Source organism: Chaetodon trifascialis, chromosome 8, assembly GCF_039877785.1.
Source record: "Chaetodon trifascialis isolate fChaTrf1 chromosome 8, fChaTrf1.hap1, whole genome shotgun sequence".
Taxonomy (NCBI): domain Eukaryota; kingdom Metazoa; phylum Chordata; class Actinopteri; order Chaetodontiformes; family Chaetodontidae; genus Chaetodon; species Chaetodon trifascialis.
The window spans coordinates 17,444,119-17,470,349 of record NC_092063.1 but is presented as its reverse complement, the minus strand read 5'-3'; the positions used below and the strand labels follow the sequence as shown (position 1 = coordinate 17,470,349).

Genomic DNA, 26,231 nt, shown 5'->3' with positions numbered 1-26,231 from the left:
ATTTCCGCACCACTGGGACAAAACTCAATTAAATATGCATGCGGAAAAATGGAAATTTCTCAGCATCGGCTGCACCGACTGTTGGAAAACTGTGGCAAAATCTCACGGTGGGGTCGGCGACCTGCTTATTGTTATTCTTGTGTAATAAAAATGAGAGAGGGGCCAGATGCTGGGGTCTGGGTGTCGTGGCGAAGTTGTCCATCAGTGGCTTTCCGCTTGACTTCCTTACGGCTGCCGCAGCCTCTCTACCATGCAGGGGGAGAGAGAGAAGAGGAAAACATTCTCTTCCTGCAAGCCGTAAATTTACAAAAATAAAAACATGGTAATTTTCAAGTGTCTGTATGTTTGCCTGTGTGGCTCAGTGATTTCCCTGAAACGCACATGCACACAGCCTCTCGCACGTACATCTCCCTTGAGTGCCAGAGACACAAAAGGTTCACTGAGCTACACAGAGGGAGCTGCAGCCTTGTCGATTAATGTGCCAAAGGTTCATAAAGTTATAACCGGGCTTTTTTAAAGAGCTACTGCAACTCTCGGTTGCATATTGTAAAATAATCCAGAGCTAAGCAGACATCTCCCAGACCCTGTTTGTATTAATTAACTCCTGATATTGCAGGGGGTTTGTCCCTGTGTCAGTCATGTTGGAACTCAGCAGGAATCTACAACAAGCCCTGTACCTGTGTTTGATTAGGTGAAGACATAAGCTTCAGTTTAAACAGGTAATATCTACCGCTCTTATATACAGACCCTCCTGTGTGCTCGCTCCATTCAAACTGACAACACTGCAGGGAGTCTGTGTGTTTATGGGGCAGCACTGCGCTTTGAATGAACAATAAAGCCAAGTTATTCAGTTTTCTGTATGTTGTATATGTGGCTTTACATCTTCCATAAGATGATTACACAAGCGTTCTGGACATAAGCTGCCTCGTCTTGTATGTCAGAAAGAGCTAAAGCCGTGACCCTGCCACTCACAACCATTGTTAACTCCCACATCTTTTACCCGTAGCTGCCTTGATTGCAGTCTGTGCACGTTCACACAAATAATGCACTTCCAACAGCGTTATTAGGATTTGAAACACCACTTGATTGGGCATGATATCATTCTGGCACACAAACAGAGACTCTGCATCAAAAACCAACAAGACCTGTGGGGCTCAGAGCTGTGGAAGAGTAAGTTTGTCAGTGCGGAGGGCTAGACTTGAACACAGGCTGTGTCATCCAGCGCTGAGAAGAAACAGGACCCAAAAGAACTTTGATGCACTTATTTTTGACTGAGGATGAAAAAGAGCCTGACCTCTTCCAAATGTATTCAAAATAGTTTCTTGACTTTTTCCTCAGGTTTTGGCCTTATACAGACAGTATATGGCGCTCCTTTGTGGCCCTGCACTGTTTCCAGTAAAAATAGTGTCACAGTTAACATAAGCAGTTGGAAAAATTAGTTTCAGCTGTTGTGTTCAAATTCAGACCTGTCTATTTTTTCCAACTCCCAGTGCTTACTGAGGTGTCTCCTCCTTGACAATTAGCACACCAGGCTAAAACAGACTGTAAATAATGTCCAATGCATGTGTCAGTGTTGTTTTTCTTTCTGATATTCATTAATAAGGCAGAATGCTTACTGGACTCTCAGGGAGGTGGGGGAGTCAGTCCCAGAGGGAAAAGTTGTTCTTTCATGTAGGTCCCCACAGATTTTATCTCATTGTACGCTATCATGCACACAAACGACTTGAGGTAAACAGCTTAGTGTTACCATAGCAATCCCTATTGTAAGCAATGGCAAAAAGCTGCTGTGGACAGAAACCCTCAGCATAAATAATAGTTTAGACAGTTTCCATAAACCATCAAACCATAGCATATTCCTCCTCATGGGAAGCTCACAATATTAAATTTGTTTGTCTGCATGCCCTACCTTTAAAAGGAAAACACTGAATATGTGCTTAAGATGTCTGATAATTCAGTTAGCGGCCTGTTTAGATACTCAGCCAGTAGCACTTGGTCCTCTACTCACACTCCTTATTGTTAACAGAAAATCATACATAAATACTCACTAATGGAAAGAAACAACTGTGTAGGGGTCATTTCCTACAAGGAGCTTGAGATTGCAATGCAAAGGAAATCGGTAGTTAAAGCATGAAATACTGAACGTAGTAAACAGAGAAAATGACCTCCACTGCAACACCCAAATGACCTCAATCTTCCTTTGTTGAGTATTTCTGAAAAAAAAAAAAAAACTTGAAAATTTATGTCTTCCACTTCCTAATAGTTTTTCCAGCTGATTCCTTTTTTTTTTTTTTTTTTTTTCAAAATTGCTGTCGTCTAAAAGGTGACCCTTTCACCCCCGCCTGCAATTGTCTAACACTAAATTGTACAGTAATGTGCCACTGATATACGGCCCACTCAGAACTACATAATTCCTGAAGTCATTGTTTCAGAGAGGAAGCCTGCAATGTAAATACAGTAACTGGGAAAGCATGTGTGGGGAGCGCGGGGTGCATTGTCTGGCGACGGGGTGATCTGTAAACTCCTTCAAATTGTATATCCTCTAATGATTCCACAGCTTTGCAAAAGAAAATGAAAACAGGATTTTATGTTGCACCGATGTGATTTACATAATGCTGGCAATGGCTCACACATGATTGTGCTTGGCTTTATGGCTGAGGGAAAATGAAGAGGCTCGCACTCATTGTTATAGAGAGTGAATTGAGTCTTTAAGATAGAACTTTGTTACCTCTGATATCACATATTTTTGTCTGCTGAAATGGTGTGTCGGTAGCTCAGTGAAGTGTATTATCTTAACCACAGTGTGCCTGAGTTAAGCTTCAATACAGTGTCACACAAGAAGAAATATCTCTGCTGTGGTCATGCTGTTTAACTGTTTTCACAGAGCCTTAACTGACACAGCTTTACATACTACCGAATAAAAAAAAACTGAGTGCAAGTTAACTTCCTTGTCTGATCCCTGGTGATTTTACTGCTTTTTTAATATCATAAATACTGTGTTACTCACAGTCACCTCCTCCTTGCTTTTTAAAAGTTATTTACAACTGGATAAAGATCTGGCCTTGATTTTGAGTCTGGAAAGTGCTGTTGGAAGGTGAACTTTGGTGGCTCTGGAAATAAAGTGAAAGGTACTAGTGTGCATTTTCTGCCCTAAAAAGGCAGCTCTGGATATGGAATGCCACAGGCAGCTGTTCCTGCCTCATCAGAGGACATGTTATAAAGATAGCCCCACTTGGGTTGAAATAATGCCACCCATTCCTGCCCCAAAGCACACTCTATCACACTCTATTGTTCAGAGAGGCCGCACCGGGGAAAAAAATGTTGAGACTGTACAGTATGTCTTGGTAAACAAAGATATGTAAAAGACGGCAACTTCAACATTTTCTGTTTGACGTATGCATGTTACTGTCATGGCTGGATCCATAACAAAAGCCAGCAGTGGGTAGAAAGAGCTTATAAACATGGCTTACTATTTTCCCTTTAATAAAGTGAAACCAGCAGCCTCTACAGAAACAATTATTGAGTCTAATCCCGCTGAATAGCCAACATGAGAACAGGGCTCCAAAAAGCCCAAAAGTGCTCAGCGCATTCACTCCACATACTGACAGCTTTAATGCTGTGCAGCCCCCTTCTCAGTGGCAGGACCACAGCCTCTTGAGGTGAGAGTGAAGATAACATTTCACAGTGTGTCTATGGCGCTGTCATGTGAAGGATTATGTAGCCGTGTATTTGCTGCTTGTAGTACCGTAGGAGGTCTGATGCCTATCTGCCAGTGATTTTCAGCCGTCTGTGTTTTTTTCACTCTTTTTCCACCACTGTGTTAAACTCTGCGCTGACCGAAGAGGTGTGACTTACAAAGATATGTACAGTATCTCTGTGTGTCCTTCCAGTCTTGTGCTGTTATTGTTAAGTGCTTTTGGATGTTATTAATAGCAGTAGTCACTGTTGTTCTATGTTGTTTTTCCATTGTGATATTTCAAATCTCTACAAGTTACTGACTTGTAAAAGCTGGTTCAAACTTCGCTTCTGGTTCCACTGAAAGCATGCTTTGCCCTCATTTTTATATTTCTTAAACTGTAACACAGATAAGTGTGATACTGAACAACTTTAACTTATCTTGAATCTTTTTTGTTCTTGTTTCCATCAGCTGAAAGGAGTTTATGCACTGAAACGACCTCAGGAAAATCCAAGATGGCCGCCAAAAGGAAAGGTGGCCTAAAACTCAATGCTATCTGTGCCAAGCTGAGCCGCCAGGTGGTGTTCGACAACAACTCCCAGAATGCAGAGGGAGACCAGAGTGTAGCAGACAATAGTGAGCGTGGCAGTTCCCACTACGATGACAATGAGACCAACTTCCCAGAGAGCCTGAGCCTAAATCAGAGCCTAGAGGAGGACCAGAAGAGACGCGAGGCCATCGAGAGGTGGGTCAACGGTGAGTATGGCGATGAGCCGCCGGCTCCTGAGGATGAAAAGGAGCATGAACTCAAAGTCAGCACTGACGAAGATGGCCCTCCTGAGGGCGTGTACATGGTGCAGCCCAAAGGCTGCAGCGATGATGAAGAGGAGGCCGAGCCCGTGGCGGGGTCTCAGGATGGCAGTTTCCATGACAACAAAGAAACAGAAGACAAGCCTTCTAAAGATGACACCTTCATGCCAACAAGCGAGGCCCAGAGTCACCAACCACCTTTCTCCTCTCCAGGTACATTTTGACTCTCTGCCCCCCCAACCCCCCACCCCTATTCTCTGATTCACACTTCACCCTTTCTATACATCTTAAAGCAACACTAACTTCTCCAACTCTATAGTATTACAGGACACATAGGGCCTGCATAGAGGGTGGATGACATTGCCACATCCACATAAGCTTAAGTGTGCCCATTATTGGAAAGAGATACTCTAGAGTTACATTATGAATAGCCAGTGACATTATTACCCTAAAGACAGATTCATCTGGCATGCCAGGGGGGAAAACAGGAACTTGTCAGTGTGTGGTTAACTGTACGAAGAAATTCATAAATGGAGTAGGCTTATAACGTAAGGCCGTTTGTGCACTCTCCCAGCAGCTGTGGGCCAAGAGCGCATGGCAGGACCAGGCTAAGCTTCATATTACACCCAGGATTAAATATTGAGTCTTTGATTTTCCCTAAGCTCACTAAACTTAGCCACTGCTTCAAGCTCCTCTATTACATGGAGTTGAAGTCTGCCGTGGAGGAGTTTGTTTTTTGTTTTTTTGCCCCTCCACAGTTGTCAAATCCAAGAGATCAAATGTCAGATAAAGTCAGAAATAGGGAAGTTATATTGCAACGCCATATCACACTTAAGTATGTTATTATCTTCGCACAAACAACAGTGGCACCATGTATTTATTGTTAGCAGACATGAACATATTTTAATATATTCCTTGATACTATGTGCTCTTGTAAATGACTCATAATAACCTGTGTTTAATTGTGACATGATGTTCCCTTGCTATAATTTGCTGATTATCAAATAGATAAAGGTGGCAGAGACTTCCAACAGTCAGTCTGAAGTAGCAATAGTATGTGTTAACAGCACAAACAATCTTTTAAGAAAGTACCTTTTACAGTTATATGCTTTGTGACCCTTGGAACTAGATGCTTATGCACTATAGGAGAGATCCGGCCTTTGTATGGCACAAGTTAAAATACAGAGCCGGTGAAAAGAAAAAAAAAGCAACATAGCTCGCTTATATGAATAGATAAAGCCCTTTTCACAGACACCCAGAGGAAAAAAAAAGAGCAATTTGGAGGCGAGACCGGTTGTTGCGGTACGAAAACAAGTTTTGTTTTGTGCGCGCTTGCCTCAGTTTAACAGTTTTTTGGTCTTTCATCTAGGTTTAGGTATCTACCTCAGAGTCATGTACACAAGCTCTTTTTGTCTTCTTTTTTTTGTTCTCACTAAGTGCACAGCAGTAACTCTGGCCACATACAGAATTGGGGGCAGGGGCTTCTCAGAAAATGAAGCCGGTTTCATTTCAGAGGCAAATGAAAAAGGCTTTGTGGTTTTAATTAGTCATTTTGTGTTTATTTCATGGCCGTAAAAAATCCTGTCTGTAAATATGTATTACTGTTGTGCAGCAGGCCTACACCTTTCCCTCCACTGGTTCCCTTACTACTTTACATCTCACAACAAAGCCAGAGTGTTTGAAGACTGCGGGGAGAGCATACTGCATCAGTTGCAAATCTTGTCTTTAGAGTGTTTTTTTTTTTTTTCAGAGTTGCTCTTTGTTGATTGTAACTAGGGCATCTATATTGCCATGTTTCTGCTCAGCTCACAATTAAAACATTTTTTTCTCCTCTCTCTCTCGCCGCTGTCTTTCAAAGGCTGATGCGGAGTGCACGTAATTATGCATATAAACATAGTGGCTTAATTATCTCTCACAACATCAGTGACAATGTAATTAACAAACATTGCAAGATCAATGAGAGAAACTGCGACCTTCAAAACATTTAACTCCTCACATTGAGGCATCGTGCGGATTTCCTATCAGTGCAAAACCCCAGAATACTTTTCCTAGATAATTTAGATGTCGCATTAGAGCCCTCATAAGCCAGTCAATGGAAAAACCAATGAATAGAAACTATGAAAGCAATGACAGAGATGCTCATAGCGATGGATCAAACAGGCTTGACCATGACTTCCATTTGCAATTCTGGGTTCACTGTAAAAGGTTATTGTTCATTTCAAGCTGTTTCAAAGCCCTCTCTATTTACTGCCTGTTAATTAACTAACCAAACAGCGAGGAAGTTTGAAGCTCTGTACACTTTTGTGAGTGTCAAATTAGTCCAAACAAATGCACATAATGTCATTTATTCAAAGCAACTCTTTATTAGGATACCACTGTCCATTTAAACAAAACACACTTAAACTAATTCACTAACATGAACACAAATTGCTTTTTAAAACTCTGTTTAAATGATTGTACATTATAAAAGAATCCCACTATTCAAAACTTTCTACAACTGAACTCCTCTGAAAACACTGCATGCTTTTAAAACAGTTACCTTGTGCATGCGTGGTTCAAAAGTGACATCCTTTACAGGGTAATCAAACTCTAGATTAGTCCATATATAGCCACTAGCATGCACTTTTATCATCAGCGACACCTCTGCCTCTCAGTCCTGTGAGAGGAGAAGCTATGCCACACTGATGGCCATGTTTGGTCAACCAAAAGGAGATATAATGCCCATCTGTTATCATATCTGAGAGGGAAAATGTGGTCTAATTGCCTCAAATGTAGACAAGGCAGGTCCGTGTCGTGTGTTGGATTTTGCTCGCCTATGTGTCAAGATTAGGAGCCACTTCTTTGTAGATTTTAAAGTGACACCAGAGAGAGTGCAGAGGGAAATGTCAGATGCATCAGCAAACACATGAGAAAACGATGAGATTAAATGAAAAAGAGAGGTTTATTTATTTATGTTTGGTGGGGGTGGGAAGTAGCGTTAGTGGTGAGGCCAGTCTCACTTTAACCCATACACTCTTACATAGTTTCTCACTTGGTGTCACATGGCATCATTAAGAGGCAGCCAGATTGAGTAGGAAACTCATTTACAGGGTGTTTTAGAAAGGTTATCTCCTGTCAGTCCCAGTCATAATCCTTTCAAGTCCAATCATTTGCCTTTCATTGATAGCTTGTCACATGGCTCCGCTGATGAAAAAAGAGACTTGAAAAAGGTGATGATAATACCCTCAGCAAATAGAATATGAAAAAAGGCATGCCAGTGCTCCCATGACAGAAACCACTAGTCCCTCTGCTATAATTAGCAATTGACCCGAGTGACCCACAAAAAATAAAGATGTTTTCTCCAGTTTGAGAGCTACTGCAAAAAAAACAGTCAGTCATGAAATTATTCACAGCTAATAGTTTTTTGGATTTTTTTTAATTCTAAAAATTTTAGATATTCTTATCCAATGATGTTTATTCTACCTCACTCTTTTTAAATATCATTCCTCGCTCAGTAAAGCGTAGTTCCATTTTCTGACTCTGTGGGTGGGTCTGCCCTAACTTTAGAGCTATATGATATACTGCGACCTGAAATACTCTCATAAATACGGTAGCAGTAAAATCCAGCCAACTACTAAGGTTATCAACACCTTAATCAAGTGAGAAGCATGTTCAGCCAAATTACATTTTAAATTGACATGTTCAGATTCCTTTCTAACCATCTTGTGTGCCATATTATCTGTTGAACATCTAAAGGAAAAACAAAACCACAAGTATAGAATTAGGTCAGATGCACTGTACACAGCACTAGTTAGGTCTGTATGTACAGTATCTCACTCTGTGGTTTCAGTACATGTGAAAATGTGCTAGATCTGATCCAATGGTCTGTGGCAAACATGCAGGTATTTCCTCTCAAATACCTGATCAATTTCTCTTCAATTTTTCATGCCCTTTCGATCCACCAGATACTCTTTCATACTGATCCACTGCGCAGGAGCAACCCCAACACGGTGAATGGAAATTTAGGGATTATTTTACATGCTGGGTACGAGATGTGAAAAGCAGGGCACAGCGACTGATTTAGCAATAACTGAGAAATCTGAGACAAGAGCAGAAATATTTGTGTATTAATTACCCGGGTGGTAGGTGGTATTACCTCTCGCCAGCCCATCTGTGCTCTGGTGGTCAGAAAAGCAATAAAACAAATTTTCAAAAAAGGTTTTGGACCCTGGTCCTGTCACTGTGCCAAGGAAGAGTTTAGAGGGCCAAGCTTTTACATGACCCAGGTGAAATTTTCATCTGCTGCATTACGAGCATGGCTGTGCTGGTGTTCTGCCTAACATGCAAACTGAGACAACAGGAGATTTTTGGAATCGAATTCAATCAGCAAACACAACTATCAAGGAAAATTTGCCTCACGAGTCCTCCCTCTCTATTTTTTTATTGTGTGTCTCTCTCACACACCGTTTCTCTGTACCTTTTCCTCTCTGTCCACAGTCTTCTTCATTATGCAGAACTTTGTCCCTCCACTGCTTTCAGGCCAAATCATTTTTCCCTTTTCCCCACTCTCTGACCCCTTGCACTAACCTGGATGAAAGTTAATGGGCCAGAATTAATCTCCACATAATGCAATTAAACTATACATTGGCTATATTTCGCCCATGTCCTTGGAGAAGTTGTCCAATTTAATGGACTCTTAAAATGAAAGTGATGTTTCAGTTCACAAATGTGTAAAAAGAGGAAAGGAGGAAAGGATTCGTTCTTTTCACTCTTGAAGGTGACACAATAATCATCTTATTTTCAGATACCTAACACAAAGATTCATTGAGGATTTTATGAATTGCATTTAGCATGCCATAATTTCTTGGCAGGTAGTCGTCATAATTCTGTAATTTCCAGATCATTCAGCAACATGTCATGTGAAAATGTGCAGGGAAAAGCACCGATAGTGTCACTCATTTCCAAGAAGCTATGCAAACAATTTTTTTCTTAAGCTTCACGTACATATTTTTGTCTAACCTAGGTCTACTAAGATTTCATGTTTTTACATGTAAAATATTTATTTACTCCAAAGTTATTCTCTAATTAATTTACAATAAGAGAAGTACTGTTGTTATCATAGCATGACATAAAGAGCAGAGAATCAGAAAGGGTTTGTTTGTTCGGTGTGTCCTGTGCTACAGTCACCCGCAAATTCTGCAGGACTGACTTAGAGTGCAACCAAAACAGGAAGAGCATTGCTTCAGACTGCTTATTTGTAGACACATGAATACTGTACACAGACATGTACAGATGTTGCTGTAGCTTGCAGTGCACAGTCACCTTTCCTGTTGTTACATTTACTAAAGTTCTGAAATAACAAGGATAACAGCACCACATCAATATAAACATTTATGGCTCAAAAAAATAGATACAACATGTAACTGATGTAGTTTAGCTGTCTTCCATTATCACAACCTGTTTGCCTAAAATGTTGAGACATTGTTTGTGCTGGCAAAATCTATTCTTCGCCTGTAACACAAAACTGCTTCGCCAGATTACGCCATTTGTAGATGTAGGTGATGCCAAACAAATGAATAAATTGTCAAATATAGTCTGTATTATGTACTTTAGCTACAAAGCATTGGGACAGTGTAACATTTGTCAACCGAGCATCAGTCAGTGTGAAGCAAGAGAGAACTATTTGGTGGATTGACTGAGTGATATGAATTTGACCACTGATTAACTTGTTTTGATTTTGAGTTTTGATATGTATACGTTGTTTTAGCCAGTAAAAACTTAATCGCAGAAACACGGGAAAGCATCAGTGAGGGACTCTAAAGGTTACTAAACTCAACTTAACAGGTACCAGCTTTCAAAGGAAACATCTGAAAGCAGTTATATAAGATTTAAACATCTCACAAACAAGCTCACGTTCTTTTTCTTTGTGCAGGAGAAGCATCTGCCCTGCGAGACTATGCAGCCAACACCATGAATGAATTTTTGGGAATGTTTGGTTATGATGACCAGCAGGTAAGGGATGAGCTGACCAAGAAGATCAGCTTTGAGAAGCTCAAAGCCGCTACCTCAGACCCCTCATCCCTCAGCAGTGAGGAGGCTTCACGGCGTGCCCGCTTCTCCAAGTACGAAGAGTACATTCGCAAGCTAAAAGCCGGCGAGACCTTACCTTGGCCCATGCATGCTTCCCCACCCAAACCAGACGACCTCAACTCAAAACTGGCCCAAGACAAGAGCACTACTATGCTCCAGACCTCCGGATGCCTCCCAGGGGCCGAGGCACAGATCTACCCCTCCAGCCTGGACCACAAAGCACCAGGAGGACCTCAGCTGGGCATTTCTCAGCCACCAAATCCCTCTCACATCCAGAACATGGCATCCCGAGCCTCCAAGTATGACTTCTTTATTCAGAAGCTGAAGATGGGTGAAAGTCTACAGCAGCAGAACGGTAATGCTTACAAGCGACCTTCCAAGTACGACTTGGAGAATGTCAAGTTTCTGCACCTCTTCAAGCCTGGTGAAGGCAACCCTGACATGGGTGGTGCCATTGCCTTTAAGACTGGCAAAGTAGGCCGCCCTTCGAAGTATGACATCAGAACAATTCAGAAGCTAATGCCAGGAAATCCCGAGGCCTCACTGATGCCCAATGTCCTCGCTACAGCACCAGGAAACCCAGGAGCTCCTGGTGTCCCTACTGTAGGTGCAGCTGGGGCCAGCATCGCCCCAGGGCTCACAATGGACCAGACGGGCCACATAAGCTTCAACACCTCTGACTACTTAAAGTCAAGCTTTTCCAAGACTGACTCCATCACCACAGGCACTGTGTCCTCCGTTAAGTAAGTCTTCTTAAAGATCATGATATGAAACTAGGAAGCACTCAGAGAGCACAGACCTCTGCCAAGTTTTTCATCCGTATCAAATAGAGAGTAAATCTTGTGTTTTGTACAGTAAAGAATTGTGCTAACTTATAAACAAGTCACTTAATATATCATGTGGCTGGAGGTGTGGGGGACTACATGATCTGCAGAAAATTCAAAATGGTGAAGCTGCAAATGGACGTGGCCTATAAGAATATATCTATGTTTGATCAGGACCAGGGAAGCGATGACAGCATGCATCCCATTGCTTCTCATCCTATCTCATATTGATAACTGAGATTTGTGCTTACTGACAAAAAATATTATGTAAGACACTGAATTAGTTATTTGCACCTAAATAATGCATGCTCGACGTAACATTACTTGACGTTAAAATTCCACTGTAAAGTTTACCAGTGGACTGAAAATACTCCAAGTTCCAGTGGAACACCTTGGAGCGAATGTGAAGCTCACATACACTTAACTGCTACTGTGAGTCAGTTAGCCTAACGCAAAGGTAATTGCTACCTCCACAGCAGCCAACAGGAATGTGGTGTGAAATAGCGCATAGCGCCCAATAGATCCACGGCATGATGAGTTGCGAAGGCACATGAAGTGTTTACTCGCTGTAGCACTCCATGGAGACTGATTTAGCACAGTCATCGCAAAGTGACTGACTTTTTTCGTTTGGCTAGGGTGTAACAACTCTCCCTTTAATTACTTTGGAGCCGTGACTAACCTCCCGGCGAGTCACAGGGGCCGACTCTACACTGCCTGACGAGTGCACTTTAAAGGAAGCAAACGAGGGGTTTGGGGAGCTAGCCTACAGTCTTGTGCACTACCAGTAGGAAACAGCTCCCAGAGTCTGTTTGATTGGTTTTGACCTTGTCTCTAGTTAGTCAAGACCTATCAAAGACACTGTTCGAGAGCCCTCAGGCACCTCTCCCTCAGGCTTTGGCCTTTGTCAGGTTGGGGGCTCAGTGAGGCTGCAAGCTTGGCTAACTGACCCAGTCTGGTGCGTGTATACAGGGAGGAGAGGGGGTGCTAGCGAGAAAGTCTGGCAGTGCATCCTCCCCTCTGGGCCAGATTAACCTCAGGTCATCCCCCGTGTGGAGCTGCTCACATGGAGCTAAATGCCATGTCTGAAAGGGAGCAAGCAGAACCAGGACTGTATTATGTCATTCTACAGGCAGTACTGCTACCTGCTTCATGTAGGGACTCACATCACAGGTGACAAAAAGCACACAGCCTTCCTCAGCACGCCTCTGTAGTGTGATAAAATCCTCTTGATTTCCTGTTTTGAACTGAAACTAATTGAGTTGAAACTAGCACTAAGTCGATTAGCTTGATCCATATGCATTTGAAGCTGCAGTGTTGTCTCACATCTTTGTTTGAGTCCAGACTGATTGGAGACAACTTGACATCAGTATTAGAGCCAAGGCCCTTTGAGATTATCAGAAAAGACCTTTTCAGAGCTTTTCTTCTACATCCCCATTATCCAGTTTTGCATATGAGCACTCACCAAAATACCCCCATAAAAGATTAATGTCTCTTTGCTCCTGCATTTTGCCTTTCATTGGTTGGGAGACCATGCATCAAAGTGTGCGCCTTCCATCCCTGATTCATACGGCACATGAAAACGCTGTTATGCCACAAGAAAATGTATATTGATAGTCCAAAGTTTGGGAGCGGCTTGTAAGTAAATATTGTGTCAGTTTGTTTTTATTAACAACAGGCAGGGCAACCTCACCATTAATCCTGTCTCTTTTGTGTTTGCTGTTGCATTAGGAATGGCCTGCCACCAGATAAACCTGCCAGCGATGACATCAACCTCTACCAGAAATATATTGCCAGGTATGCAAATCCCTCAATGTGCTACACCAATGAAAAAATACACCCAAAACAGAAATGAACCCTTTTTTATCTTCTGCTGGTGTGTTTTATTCAGTGATGTAACTGCACCGTAGACTGGTATGAGAACGTTCTGTGTGCAGTAAATTGATTAAGAAAAGACTGCAATTTATGTGCTGAGGAGAAGTAGAAGGATGAGGAGTAATGAAAGGGAAATGGTTTGATGGTAGCTTACTGTAACTGCTTGAATAAATACTCATGGTGTGCATAACACTTAAACATTGAGGAGAACATAATTTTGTGCAACTCTGTACTATCGGCTGTTAACTGACACAGAGAGGATATGAGCTTAGGCCAGGTTCTTCTTGAGCTGTGCTGTTTACTGTTGAACACACAAGGAAGCGACTGATCTAAAAAGTCAGTGATTCACACCAACAAAGACAAAAACATCAGGGGAGGGGAGGTATCTTGCGTTTCAGTGGACACAGAACAATGTCCCCCATTCTGGATTCATTTTGAGCCGACACTAGAAAGGTGATTATCACTTGTTTGTTTATTCCATTTAAAAAGAGAGAAAAACAGCATTTGAAAAGCCAAAGTGGCTTTGGCGTTAATGATTACTTCTCCAAGCCATAACATGAAGGGCACAAATCAAAGCCTTGGCACTGACAGACACACACATACACACGCGTCCTCTTCTGCACACACATACACACACACTCACACAAAACCCCTTCCTTGGACTGATTACATTTTGCAAGAAGATTTAATTAAGGAATTTTTAATGAGGCTTCTGCTGGCACTGCCAAGAACTGTTTTGATATTTGCGCTGCATAATGCATAAAATTTGTCTAAACATCTCGGCAGTTGATGCACGGGGAGGCTGCAGATAAGCTTAGATACAGTTTCAATTTCCGTGTTGGGGTAGGGAAAAAAAGAGAAAGGATAGAAGAGGAGGGAGGAAAAAAATGGAAAAGGAGGGCTCATAAAAAGGGCATGTAGCACCGAGAGGGGAGGTAGAAGTGGGGGAGGGTCCTCTTTGGAGCTGGGGCTAATGAGTGCACACTAATACTAAAAACCAGCTTTCTAAACGTGTTCGTCCTCAATCCCTGTGAAAACAGAAAAAAGTTCTTCATCTCCTCACCACCCCATAGTTTGTTGTTTGAAAGAGCTTCCTTCATGCTGTTTAGTTGCAGTTTTCTCCCTTTAAATGTTTTCATGCACCCACTATTGCCTCGGCACTTTGATCTGTGTATCTCTATTGTAACTGGAGATGCACTGCAATCTCTGTATCGTGGCGATATTAATATTTAATCTGCTGCTGAATAGCAGCGGCCCATTAGGCCCCCTGACGCGGCAAGTGGGAATTGTCCAGAGGCAAAGTGATACAGCTGGGCAATGAGCAGAGGGGTGGGCCATAGTCTCAGGGGGATGGGGGGGCTTTGTGCGTTCATAAGTGTAAATGTGTGTGTGTGTATGTATGTATGTGAAAGACGAGTATGGAACACACTAATGCTTGGGACATATGTTGGCTTTATTGTGTGCACACATAGTTCGGCTTCTGGTTTTGTCTCTAAAAGGGCCATCAAACCTTCCCAAAGCCCCCTCTACCCCCATCACCATTTTCCAGACACACACACGCAAACACACAAACTCACACAGCCAACTTAAAAAGAGTAGTGGATATGCCGTTCAATTAGCTTAATGAACTCAGCAAAGTGATCTGTAAATGCAGCTCTGGGATAATCCTAACAAGGAAAAAACCGAAAGAGAGATGGAAAAAATATTACTTAGCCCCCTTTTCCCCCTCTCCTCTGCACTAGCAGATGGAGCTCTTGGCAGCAGCAGTGCAAATGTTTATTTGTGTGTTTTCACTGGTAATTGGAGGATTTTAACAGTCATCATCGTCAGGCTTATAATCACCACCGTAAAAGTGGCTGTACTGTAGCAAGCAGCAGCCTTTTTTTAACTAGCACCAGAGTAACATCTGTTTTTTGGACTCCAGATGAGAGATTGAAAGGGTTTGGGGTGAAAAGAAGACAGAGCAGTGCTTACATCTCAGGATACCTGACCCTTTTTCTCACAGAGTAAAACTGTGGTTGACCTGAAAGAACTGTGCATTGATTTGACAAGGGTGTTCACAGCGTTGAGGAATAAAGTAGTCATGGGGTTCCCGATCCTTGAGTGGGTGTGTGTATGCGTGTCGGCGGAAAGGGTTTCAGTGTAATAAGTGTCTCTTACGGCTGCTTTGGAAATAAATGGAGCTAATTTGGCTGAAATTGGTGTGACAGACGGGTAAATTGTTGCAGCAGTGTGGAAAGCAGAAGTCAGTTTGAAGGTATGGGCTGTGTTACTTTGAAGGTGAGACGAACATAATGCCTTTGAAAACTCCTTCACCTGTTTTATTTTGTCCTGTTGCTGGGATTTCAAATATTTTCTGCCCTAATCATTCTTGAATTGCTGTTGATTATTTTTGAATCATGCCAACATCTTTCCGAGCTGCTTTATCATTCGACTTTTTCATCCCTGTGACTGTTCTGTGTGCGATAAGCACTGATATGTTCCCACTCTTGATGCCGTTTTAATTCACTGCTCTGTGTGACTGTTAAAATGTGTAGCTGTTGAAATGTGTCATGCAACTTGGTTTTCAGGTTCTCTGGAAGTCAACACTGTGGACATGTGCACTGTGCATACCAGTACAGAGAGCATTACCACTGCATGGACCCTGAGTGTAACTACCAGGTGAGCGTGAGTACTTTATCACTTTTTGAGCATTATCCAAATACACATATATATTTGATATTTACTCCTGTATGCTGCAAACTTTGGTTAGATTAGGTGACTTAAAGCTAAGCATTTTTTTCGTGAGGACAGGGCAAAGGGGACTTGGTGATCCTTGGATCGCCAAACAGTATAATGCGTCATCTCTTAGCGGTCACACCCAGCCAAAGTCTACTTTGATGAAAAATTGGTTGGCCCTTGGTTTGCTCAACAGGCTTTTGCTGTGTACATCCGTTCAGTTTGCAGGCATCTTTCCAGGCACAGTCGGTCTCTGACAGTTGGCCTTTTATCACAAGGGTTAATTGTAAATATGCTTGAAATATGGCTCCTTTTTTGTAATCTATGTGTTCTTTTTTCTAAAGACATCTGCCACTGACTGGGGGCCTGCCTTTAATCCCCTTTCATGTTATTAGTCTTGTCCTGGTCCCAGGAGTTGTCATGTATGGCGCAGGAAAGAGAAAAAACACAGAGCAGATCATAATACAAGGCCTTTTGTTTGCTGTAGCATATGGCCTGAGAGAGTTAGACAAACACAGGAAGATTTGTCAGAGATGTCAAAAATCCATGCGCAGCTAGAGCTGTGTGTGTTTTCCTTCCTTTCCTAACAATTTTCTGAATTAAGCCATCTTCAGCTGTAATCTCCTTTGTCTGCTCCTGATCAAGAGAGATTACTGCTCGATAAATATTGTTTATGTGGTGAAAAGCATTACAGATCCAAGCTTTCATTTTCTGCATGAATCCCACTTCATAGTCTGATGGGACACATTCTTGGAGGAATACAAAGGAAAATCATCTCATGTCATTATTTAGAGTGTTAGTTCAGGTTATCATGGCAATTTCCACGGTCAGGTCCACATTTCTCTGCTGCTTTTGCGTTGCATGGAAACACAGATATGCTTTGGAAGCCAGCTCTCGGGGATGTCAATACCCTGAAAAAAACAAGCAGGCAATGATGAGCAGCCCCTTTCGAAGCGATAACTCATGAAATGTTACATGACACACTCTCCTGGAATATTATCCCACTGCCAGGCTCCGGGCGATTGGCTGAGTCTTAACATTCTCCTTTCATGGGCTTGCACATGAGGGAGAGTGTGCATCTTGCCACACTAGTGGGAATCCTAAAATAAATGTAGCAAGTGGCTCCCAACCTTCATCACCACTCAACTGAAAATGAGATCTTTTTCCCAGTCAGCTCTCTCCATGGCCTATTTTGGATGGCTTGATGGATCGAATGTACCGTGACCGCAGTTCAACTTATCTTCCGGTCATCATTAACCATTAGGTAACAGAAAGCCCAAAGCCCAGAAATAAGCTCTTTTTTTCAGGAAAATAATTTAAAATGTGATGAATCCAAAGCATTCATCAGTCAGATTAAAAATCCTAATGAAGTGTTTGCTCCTACAGGAGTCAAACATCTCAGAAATATGCAGTGGGAAACAGGCCAAGAGCAAGGGAATGAACAGCTGTGTGAGATCTTAGCTTTTTACTTGTGCGTGAGTGGAACACATGACACAAAGCAATTACCCTACTTTGTACAGCAATTAGTTGCTTTTTAGAATAGTTCTTTCTGATGTTTTTCCCTCAACTGGAGATATATATGGATTGAAGACAGAACTGTCTCATTGATTCGAGCTTCTCCTGTTTCAGTTTCTGTAACATCAGCTTAAGCCCAATTACAGCAGATTTGGTTGCTGCAGGTCTCTGTGGAGTGACTTTTCTGTCTTCCCATACTGATTCCTGAGTGTAGGAGGGATTTTATTTATTTATTTATTTTGTAATTTCAGAAGGCGGGTCTCTTTGCATATTTGCTCATCATTACAGACGAAGCCTTCACTAAAAGCGAGTGTTAATGCTTTAATTAAAAATGGAATCATATCTCAGCGAATTGAAAGGGAAAATGTTTTTTGGTTGGCTTGCTTGTTTGTTTGTTTCTTTTGTCTTCTGTTTTCCCCTGTGCACGTCTGAGAAACCATCTGCATGGAACATAATTTTTCCAGAGCTAGAAACATCAGAACTGTGATCTTGCATGTCAATTGATTCATCTTAATTAAAAAAATACATTTTGATGGAAGGGAAAACATAATGCAGAGACAGTGGGTGTATGGGGAACATACTTCATGTTCCATGTGGAAGCTTCTGCTGTGCTCAGAAAGTCCCAGAGCCCTCGGTGCTGCATTCGGATAGGACACAACTTTGAGATATGGAAAGTAAATCAATAACCACAGAAGCCGTCGTCTTTAAAGGCATCCTGGCCCTCTCCATTGCAGTGTGAACAGCCCTCCCCAACTGCCAATTGGCTCCTGCAGGTTGCAGCTGCTGCTTCCACAGAGATAAAGTGACTTGTTGCTGATTCTGTGACTGGTTTAAATAAACACCAACCTGTTGCCGTACACCCCCCCCCTTTTTTTTTTTTTTTTTTGCAGAGGTTTACCAGTAAGCAGGATGTAATCAGGCACTACAACATGCACAAGAAGAGGGACAACTCCCTGCAGCATGGCTTCATGCGCTTCAGCCCCCTGGATGACTGCAGTGTCTACTACCATGGCTGCCACCTCAATGGAAAAAGCACCCATTACCACTGCATGCAGGTACACTCCACAGAACCACACCTCCACCTACACACATACCCACAATAAACCCAGAAACATGTAAAGTACACGTGTGCACACAAAGGAAGTAAAATATCTGCAAATATAACCACACATTTAAGCATTACACACAGTACAAATAACCCACAACTCACTTATTCTGATAAGAAATAGGGAAATATAATGTTGGAGATAAATGCAGAATTCGTCATTCAGTTTACAGTCCAAAGCCACACAAGTGTAGTTGTCAGTAAACCAGATCAAAGTCCCTTAAAGTTCCCTTAAGAGCCTTTTTGCAGCAATGACATGTTTTCAGGTCAGTTTATAACAGCGTAGTTCAGGTGAAAAAGGAGTTGCAGAGCATTGTGATGTAGATGATGGCTGGATCTGGGACACCAGGCCCCTCAGAAGACGTACACAATGTCAGCATGTTTGAGAGTTACACAATTTGCCTACGTCAGTGACCTGGAGTTAGAGTTCCACTCTTTTTTCATTTATACCAAAATGTCTTTTAAGAGCAGTTTGATGAAACGTGTCCTAAAGTAAATAAGAGAAAATCAAAAAAGGGGTGAATACACGTGAGGCTGCCTTTGCTTTCCCCACCTCCTCGCTCTCTCACTCCTTAATTGGCATGGATAAAATTCAGTTAGGTGTTTATATAAACTACACATTTTTCATCTTTTAGTACCAAGCAGCCAGTTGAAGATTATTCCCCCTTCTGGATTTGTTTAATTTTTTTTACATCTGCTTATTTTCAATGTGTCATTGTGCCGAGAGCTTTCATGCCGGCAGGGCAGCAGCACAGCAGAGGATGGCTTGAGATATATTCTTTTTTAAACCCCTCTAACGGCGTAATTGTTATTAGGACATTTCAGCCCTTGTTTTAACAGTCCCTGAGAACCTGCAGATGTTGGCATCGGCTCCCTTGATTTAGGGGGAAAAAAAACAGAGTGGCATTTTTTTCATTGTTTGACTCAATATGGAGAAGTTGCCCGGTTTGTACCGGTGAAAAGTGCCAGGGATGATATACAATTGCTGCTTTTAATTCAAACATTACCTGTTTTTTCCCCCTCTGTTGGCTCTGAGGACTCCTGAGTACCATAACATTTTAAACTTAAGACCAAGACAGTCATCTTTCTCCCGTCTGCTTTCCTCTGCCCCCTCCACCTTTGAAATTTGTACTCAGAGTTACAGTAAGTTTGTGGTGACGGCATCGTTACCCTTCAAATATGAATTTCATTTTCTAAAAGGCAGCTTTGCCAGGAAGGTACTGTAGTTTCAGCTGCCTGCTGTGACCACTGCGTCTTTCAGTCACTTTTTTTCTTTTTCCAATTGTCACTGACAAGATTGTTTCCAATTCACAGGTTTCACTTGAAACCTGGTGCACAATACCACAAATTAAATTGTGAACGTGTGAAAGCAACCTTCTTCCACCCATTTCTAGGCCACCAGCATTGTCTTTAACCACACTGAGCCTCTGTCTGTATAGCTTGTATAGTATATCACATCTCTTTAAAGCCTTCCATTTTAGAAGTTGGCTTTTTTCAAACCATTCTTGCAAAGTGAAACTTCCTCGTTTGCTGTGGGCTCAGATTTTGTTTTTCGATTGCTATGCTTTGTCTCCGCTTTGCAGGTGGGCTGCAGCAAGGTGTACACCAGCACCTCAGATGTCATGACCCATGAAAACTTCCATAAAAAGAATGCCCAGCTGATCAATGATGGCTTCCAGAGATTTCGTGCCACTGAGGACTGTGGCACAGTTGGGTGTCAATTCTACGGGCAGAAGACTACACACTTCCACTGCAGGTAAATAGGCCTGATGGGAAATGGGATTTTTTGTTTATTGAAAAATTCTACTTTAAGCATGCTGCTTAAAAAAACACTTTATTCATACAATTTCTATATTTTCATTTTCATATTTTCAACATCAACAACAAGTGAAAAGTAATGGCTTTCCTGTGTCGTGGCCTGCACCATTAGTACTTTTGACATCAGTGTCAAAAGAGTCACAGTTAGATGGAAAAATGACTAAAACTATATATATATATATATATATATATATATATATATATATATATATATATATATATATATGAAAATAGTAGACAATTAAAAGAAACACCTGTATTGAAATGCATAAAATTTCATTAGTTTGCATCAGGCTCTTATTTTGAAGAGCATTCACCACAGCTGTTATCAATGGATACAGAGATACAGAATCACATGGTTGATTCAAACTGCCTCCCTGGATTGTATCCCTCTGGCAAAGGTTGCAGGTGGCAACGTGTCAATGAGCTGCTGCTGTGTTACTGAACAGCCTCAGTTATCATTCCTCCATTGTGAAGTATTTGAATCATGCGGACCCTCTCCATGGCATCCATCGGCACAGAGGTACTGAGATGGCTTTGTAACAGAGCATCATAGCCAATCATTTCCCTTTATTGTCCATTCTTTTTTCAGGCGCCCAGGCTGCACATTCACCTTCAAGAACAAGTGTGACATTGAGAAGCACAAGAGCTACCACATCAAGGATGATGCCTATGCCAAAGATGGCTTCAAGAAGTTCTATAAGTATGAGGAGTGCAAGTACGAGGGCTGTGTGTACAGCAAAGCCACCAACCACTTCCATTGCATCCGCTCAGGCTGCGGCTTCACCTTTACCTCCACCAGCCAGATGACCTCCCACAAGCGCAAACACGAGCGCCGGCACATCCGCTCCTCCGGTGTCATGGGCCTCTCTTCCGCATTCCTGGCGCCGAAGGATGAGCCAGAGGAATCGAGCAACGATGACCTGATGGACTTCTCGGCCATCAGCAGCAAGAACTCCAGCCTGAGTGCCTCGCCTACGACCCAGCAGTCCACCACTGTACCACACCTGTTGGCCACACCCACCACCGCTGTCTCCTCCTCCTCAACAGTGGGCCACACCCTCAAACCTGCACCCTCGCTGTCCAGTGCGGGCCAGCGTATGCCCAGCCTGCTCTCCCAGGCCCTGCCCAGCAACATGCCGGTGGCCCTTGCTCTTTCCAACAGCGCTCTGGCCGGCTCCAACCCATTCTTCCCCCTCATGCCCAGGCTGCCTCTCCAACCACCTCCGCCAGCCGCTAGCCTGATATCAGCCGTATCTTCTGGGGCCCACTCCATGCCCACCGACTCACTGACCCAAGGTTGCTCCACAGCTGGAGCAGACGGAGCCATGGCGTCCACCCCAACCTCCTTTGCCACTTCCTCCATCATGGAGAAGATCTCAGCAAGCAAAGGTCTGATATCACCCATGATGGCCAGACTGGCAGCTGCTGCCCTGAAGCCCTCCAACAACCCTGACATAGGTCAGTCACTTCACATGTAGCCATCATTGTACATCATTGGTGTTGAGACATGCATAATGGAAAACAATGGGTCAAAAAAATTTGAATCATCAAATATTTTTCTAGGTAAACATATCAGTTACTCAACTGTGGATTTTTCTGCTTTGTTTGATATTATTCTAAATTTAATATCTTTGTGTTTTGTAATGGTGTTCAGACAACAAGAGCAATTTGAAGACAACTATTAATTGAGTAAAAATAATGGACAGATTAATTTATCACACAGCCTTATTAATAATTCCTCTCCTTTATTAATGTTGAACCAGTTTAACAAACTTCAAAATTCTACGCACATTAATAAATTGATAGTCAACTGTAAAGGTTAGCTTTGCTTGTTTCTCTGTTTAGACACAAAAGAATTAGAATATATGACAAACAATGGCCTTTTGAACTATGCCAAAGTCCAAAGAGAACAGACTGCTTGTAAACTAAAAGCCACATCCTTTTTTTCTGTGTGGACTCCACTACAGCCAGAGAAGAGAAAGTGCACTCAGAGGTCATTTCTATCACTATCCCACGGTGGAGAGAAAGGCAGAAAAACTGCTGCTTTCAGGCTTAAAGGGACATACCGGAGGCATGGTCCTCTGCTCTGGGCTTGTTATTGTGTTGATCGTTTGTTAGATACCCACAATCCATTTGGAGATAAATGCGCTGACAGGGGAGAGTAGAGCCTGTAAAAGTCTCTTATGATGTTCAGAGTGGGGGCTCCTGGGGGTTGTGTCGAACATGTTTCCTCATCATTGGTCTCTTATCTGTGTCTGCGCCCGTTCCAAGCAAATGGAGGTGGAATGAAATTAAGTTCTGAAATTGCGAGAACAAAAAAATGTTGTTGTTTTTTTTTTTTCCTTTTTCCGTATCCTCTATGCAAACTGATAAAAAAACAGAAATCACTCAGGCAGAAATGACTCAATGCACCAGAGCTGAGAAAGAGGCTTTTTTTCTCTGATACAAGAACTCCGACACACTTGCATGCATCAGCAAAGACACACTTTTTGAATTTCTAGAAACCTTCTCTTCTCACAAAAACATGTCAATATCTATTTAGCATAAACACAATTCCCATAAATTTTGGAGGTAATTGCCTTGTCTATGTTTATCATATTGCTCTAAACAAAGCTTCTGAAAATGAAAATTAAGTTAAAGCATTAAAATTGTAATGCCGTGCAGAGCACAGTCATGCATTCAGTAGCAGTGGGGCCTCCTGTTCTGAGCCTGAGCAGGTGGGGTGCGGATTGTAAATGGGGCTGCGAGGGGGAGCATCTCCGGATGTTGGGACTGGGAAGGATTACAATTCCTGGTGGTGTTCCTGGAGCAGGACAGGCCCTGTGAGAGAGCTGGGGCAGCTGCTCCGGGGAGCAGAGCTGAGCCCAGGCTGTCAGGCTGAGCTCCACCTCTGGGCTTCCAGCAGGTAGTCTGAACAGTGGGAAGGCCCCCGCTGAGGGTGGAGCCTCCACAGATGGTGCCTTCACCACCCCTCTCGTTGTCTCACTGAGAGACTGCATCTCAGATCTCTCTGCTGGATAACAAAGCTGGTTTAAAATAAGCTCCTCTATCTCAATCACACACTTTATCATAAAAGCTGTGCACACACAGGATGGAGGGGGTAGCTGCAGTTTTGTTTCTCATATTTGCTTCATAAAATGTGTGAACAGGACATTTGGGGCTAAAATGAGGAGGAAGTGGTTTGTGCTTCTCTGTCAAAAAGGTGTGAGAAAAGTCACAGCGTTCGTGGCTATTTTTCACAGTGTTTATTTTTTCAGGGGGTTGTGAAACTTCACCTCTGTTCTGGTATTGTGCATTTTTCCTGTTTCTGCTTTCAGTATTCTCTCTGTATTTTTTTTTCTTATTAATGTTCTGCTCTAATTTACCCCTAAGTGTTTTTCCCTGAGATTCAAGCATCTGAAGGGTTTACTAATTAGACACACAGTACAAATGATCTCTCACAAGCTCTGTATCTTATCCAGAGTAATTACATGGTGATACATTATTCCTGGATAATTTCCAGAAAGAAGCTGCTTTGAGTCAAACTCATTTGTTCTCCTTCTTTGGGAAGTAGATAGAAAAAAATAACTTCATGATGTGCAGCAGAATAAGAGAATTATGCTTTATAATCCACCTTAAACAGTCAATTTGTCCTCTGATATAGTGAAGGAATGCTTTAATCTGCCTGATGATTGTATGTAGATCATATAGTGAGTGGCTGCTCTTGATATAATGTGCTCTCATTTGGTCTGAGTGTTGATTTAATTGTCAATGACAAGGCAGGATCTGTCTGGCTAGTTAATTTTGGGTGTACTCTTATCCAGCTGGGGGGAGGGGAGGTGTGCTGGACGGAGACTTGGTTAGCATTCAGTGACCTCAAACCAGACGCAAAATTGTTTGACTGCTGTTTTCCTTTAGCCCCACCCTGACCCCACCTCCAGCCCCTCCAACCTCAGCCATTGTCAAACTGAACTGACACTGACACTTCCCCATATCCATCTAGCTTTCAGCTGACAAGGCCCAAGACTGGCTTTTCCACTCCTATTCTGCCTGATATGTCTCTGGGTCATCTTCTAGCAGGGGGGAAACTCTGGTTGGTTTCCCCCTTACGTAGGCTGGTCTTGTTTTCTCCCCAGCAAGAAAAAGGAGAGGAGCCTCACTAGGCTGAGGGCCAAGGGCACACACTTGGTTGCCCATGACCTTGCCTGTCATTATCCCTCAGCACCAGCTCCAATTCCTAAACAACAGATTCCTCACCAAACCAATGATGGCCGCTGGTACCCTCCAGTCTCACAGTGTCTGACAGGCCATACCAGGGTTACCCCTCCCACTCACATTTTCTTTTAAAAATAAAACACCACTTATTGTCAACCAAAAGCCCCGCTTTCTCTGTGTAGCCTCAGGACAAATTAATATTTCAATCCCTTGGGGGTGGGGGGTGGGGCAGAATTCACCTTCCTGTCAGCATTTTTACCCCACGTCATCCTGTGGTCTTTATTTATTTCATTTCAGCACTCCTGTCCTCGCTCACAGCATCCACTGAATACCTATTTGGAGGAGAATGTGATTGAGAGGTCACGCTATTTGAACCAATCTGATTGGCTGTCAGCTCCAATCTGACCGACATAGCACCCCTGTTCCTTGTGGGTACGCTCAGTGGCATTGGCTGCCGTCCGTTGTCAGGCCAACGAGGAGCCTGGGAAGGTGGGAAGGGAGGGGGTGGCCAATCTGAGACTGCCACTTTCCCTCAGCATTAGCATCTCACTTAATGACCAGTTAAGAGGCAGCCTGGCAAATGAGTTGTGACAAGTGCTGCAGAAAAAGGAGTCTTTTTCCCTCATATCTCCCGCCTCTCAATCACCATTTAAAAGGCTTGACGGCCTGACATAATTTCGCAATAATTATCACTCGGAGTATTCTTTTCGGGCCAGGACAGAAGTCAGATTGGATCTCATCATGGGGTAATAATGCTGACCAACAATAACTTTGTTGTCTCTTTTCTCCTCTGCGTCTCTGGCCTGATCCTCAGGGAACGGACAGTCGCCTTCAGCCAGCCAGTTCAATCTGGTTCAAGTGAAGCAGGAGCCAGTGGACGCCAACTCTGGGGCCTCCCAAGACTCCACACAGGAGCACAGCCTGGACCTGAGCAAAAAAGACCACAGGTACACAGCAGCAGTGTACGCAGAGGGTTGCTCTGTGGAAAATGTTGATTGTTGTTGTAAATTCATCTAATATATTCAGAAGTAAACCAACAAGGAAATAAGGTTTCTCTGATTGATAGATGATTCCTACGTTCTTGGCAGCCTGGCTTCTATTCACAATTATTTATCAAAAATATCAAATTGATATACTTGTGCATACAATTAGAAAATGCACAACATATTTCTCAGGTTTTGTGAGAGAAGGATGTTTATATAAACCTTCAACTCCAATTTTCCCTCCAACTCACAGTAGATCTTATTTCTTAAGAAGACAGCATTTTTCTTCTTCATTATGCGGGCACACCTTGTGTGATAAATAGTAATATTTACTGTTCTCATGCAAATCTTGACTAAACATTGTTCATTTTCCTTGTTCCAGTAATGAATCAAATGGACACCCTGTACCAGGGAATACATCTCTTTTATCCTCGCTTATGAATAAGGTAAGATCCATCCATCAAACGCCTTTCATCCAAAGACAAATTAGCGGGACACGGAGGGGCCTGTTTGTTTTTTAATGTTTCAGCGCTAATAAGATGAGTTTGTATCATTTAAATTTTCCAGCCATTTTTCATACAGTGTAATTTTCACTGCACCTCTCACAAATTAATATAATGAAGCAGTAGCTGGGTGTCGTGCCAGAT

General features: G+C 42.6%; 1 protein-coding gene across 6 annotated transcripts in view; it reads left to right on the top strand.

The window, feature by feature from the left end:
* Window positions 1-26,231, top strand: part of casz1 (castor zinc finger 1) — a 167,647-nt gene that overhangs the window by 129,539 nt on the left and 11,877 nt on the right. For 4 of the 6 annotated variants that reach the window (XM_070967988.1, XM_070967989.1, XM_070967986.1 and 1 more), the window contains 9 exons: window positions 4,145-4,696; window positions 10,395-11,295; window positions 13,105-13,170; window positions 15,819-15,915; window positions 18,372-18,536; window positions 20,170-20,342; window positions 20,997-21,865; window positions 25,416-25,548; window positions 25,967-26,030. In XM_070967988.1, coding sequence (XP_070824089.1) covers window positions 4,189-4,696; window positions 10,395-11,295; window positions 13,105-13,170; window positions 15,819-15,915; window positions 18,372-18,536; window positions 20,170-20,342; window positions 20,997-21,865; window positions 25,416-25,548; window positions 25,967-26,030 — 2,976 coding nt within the window. In that variant the 5' untranslated portion in view covers window positions 4,145-4,188. The remainder of the gene's footprint in view (window positions 1-4,144; window positions 4,697-10,394; window positions 11,296-13,104; window positions 13,171-15,818; window positions 15,916-18,371; window positions 18,537-20,169; window positions 20,343-20,996; window positions 21,866-25,415; window positions 25,549-25,966; window positions 26,031-26,231) is intronic. The other 2 variants (XM_070967990.1, XM_070967987.1) reach the window with 1 other exon arrangement.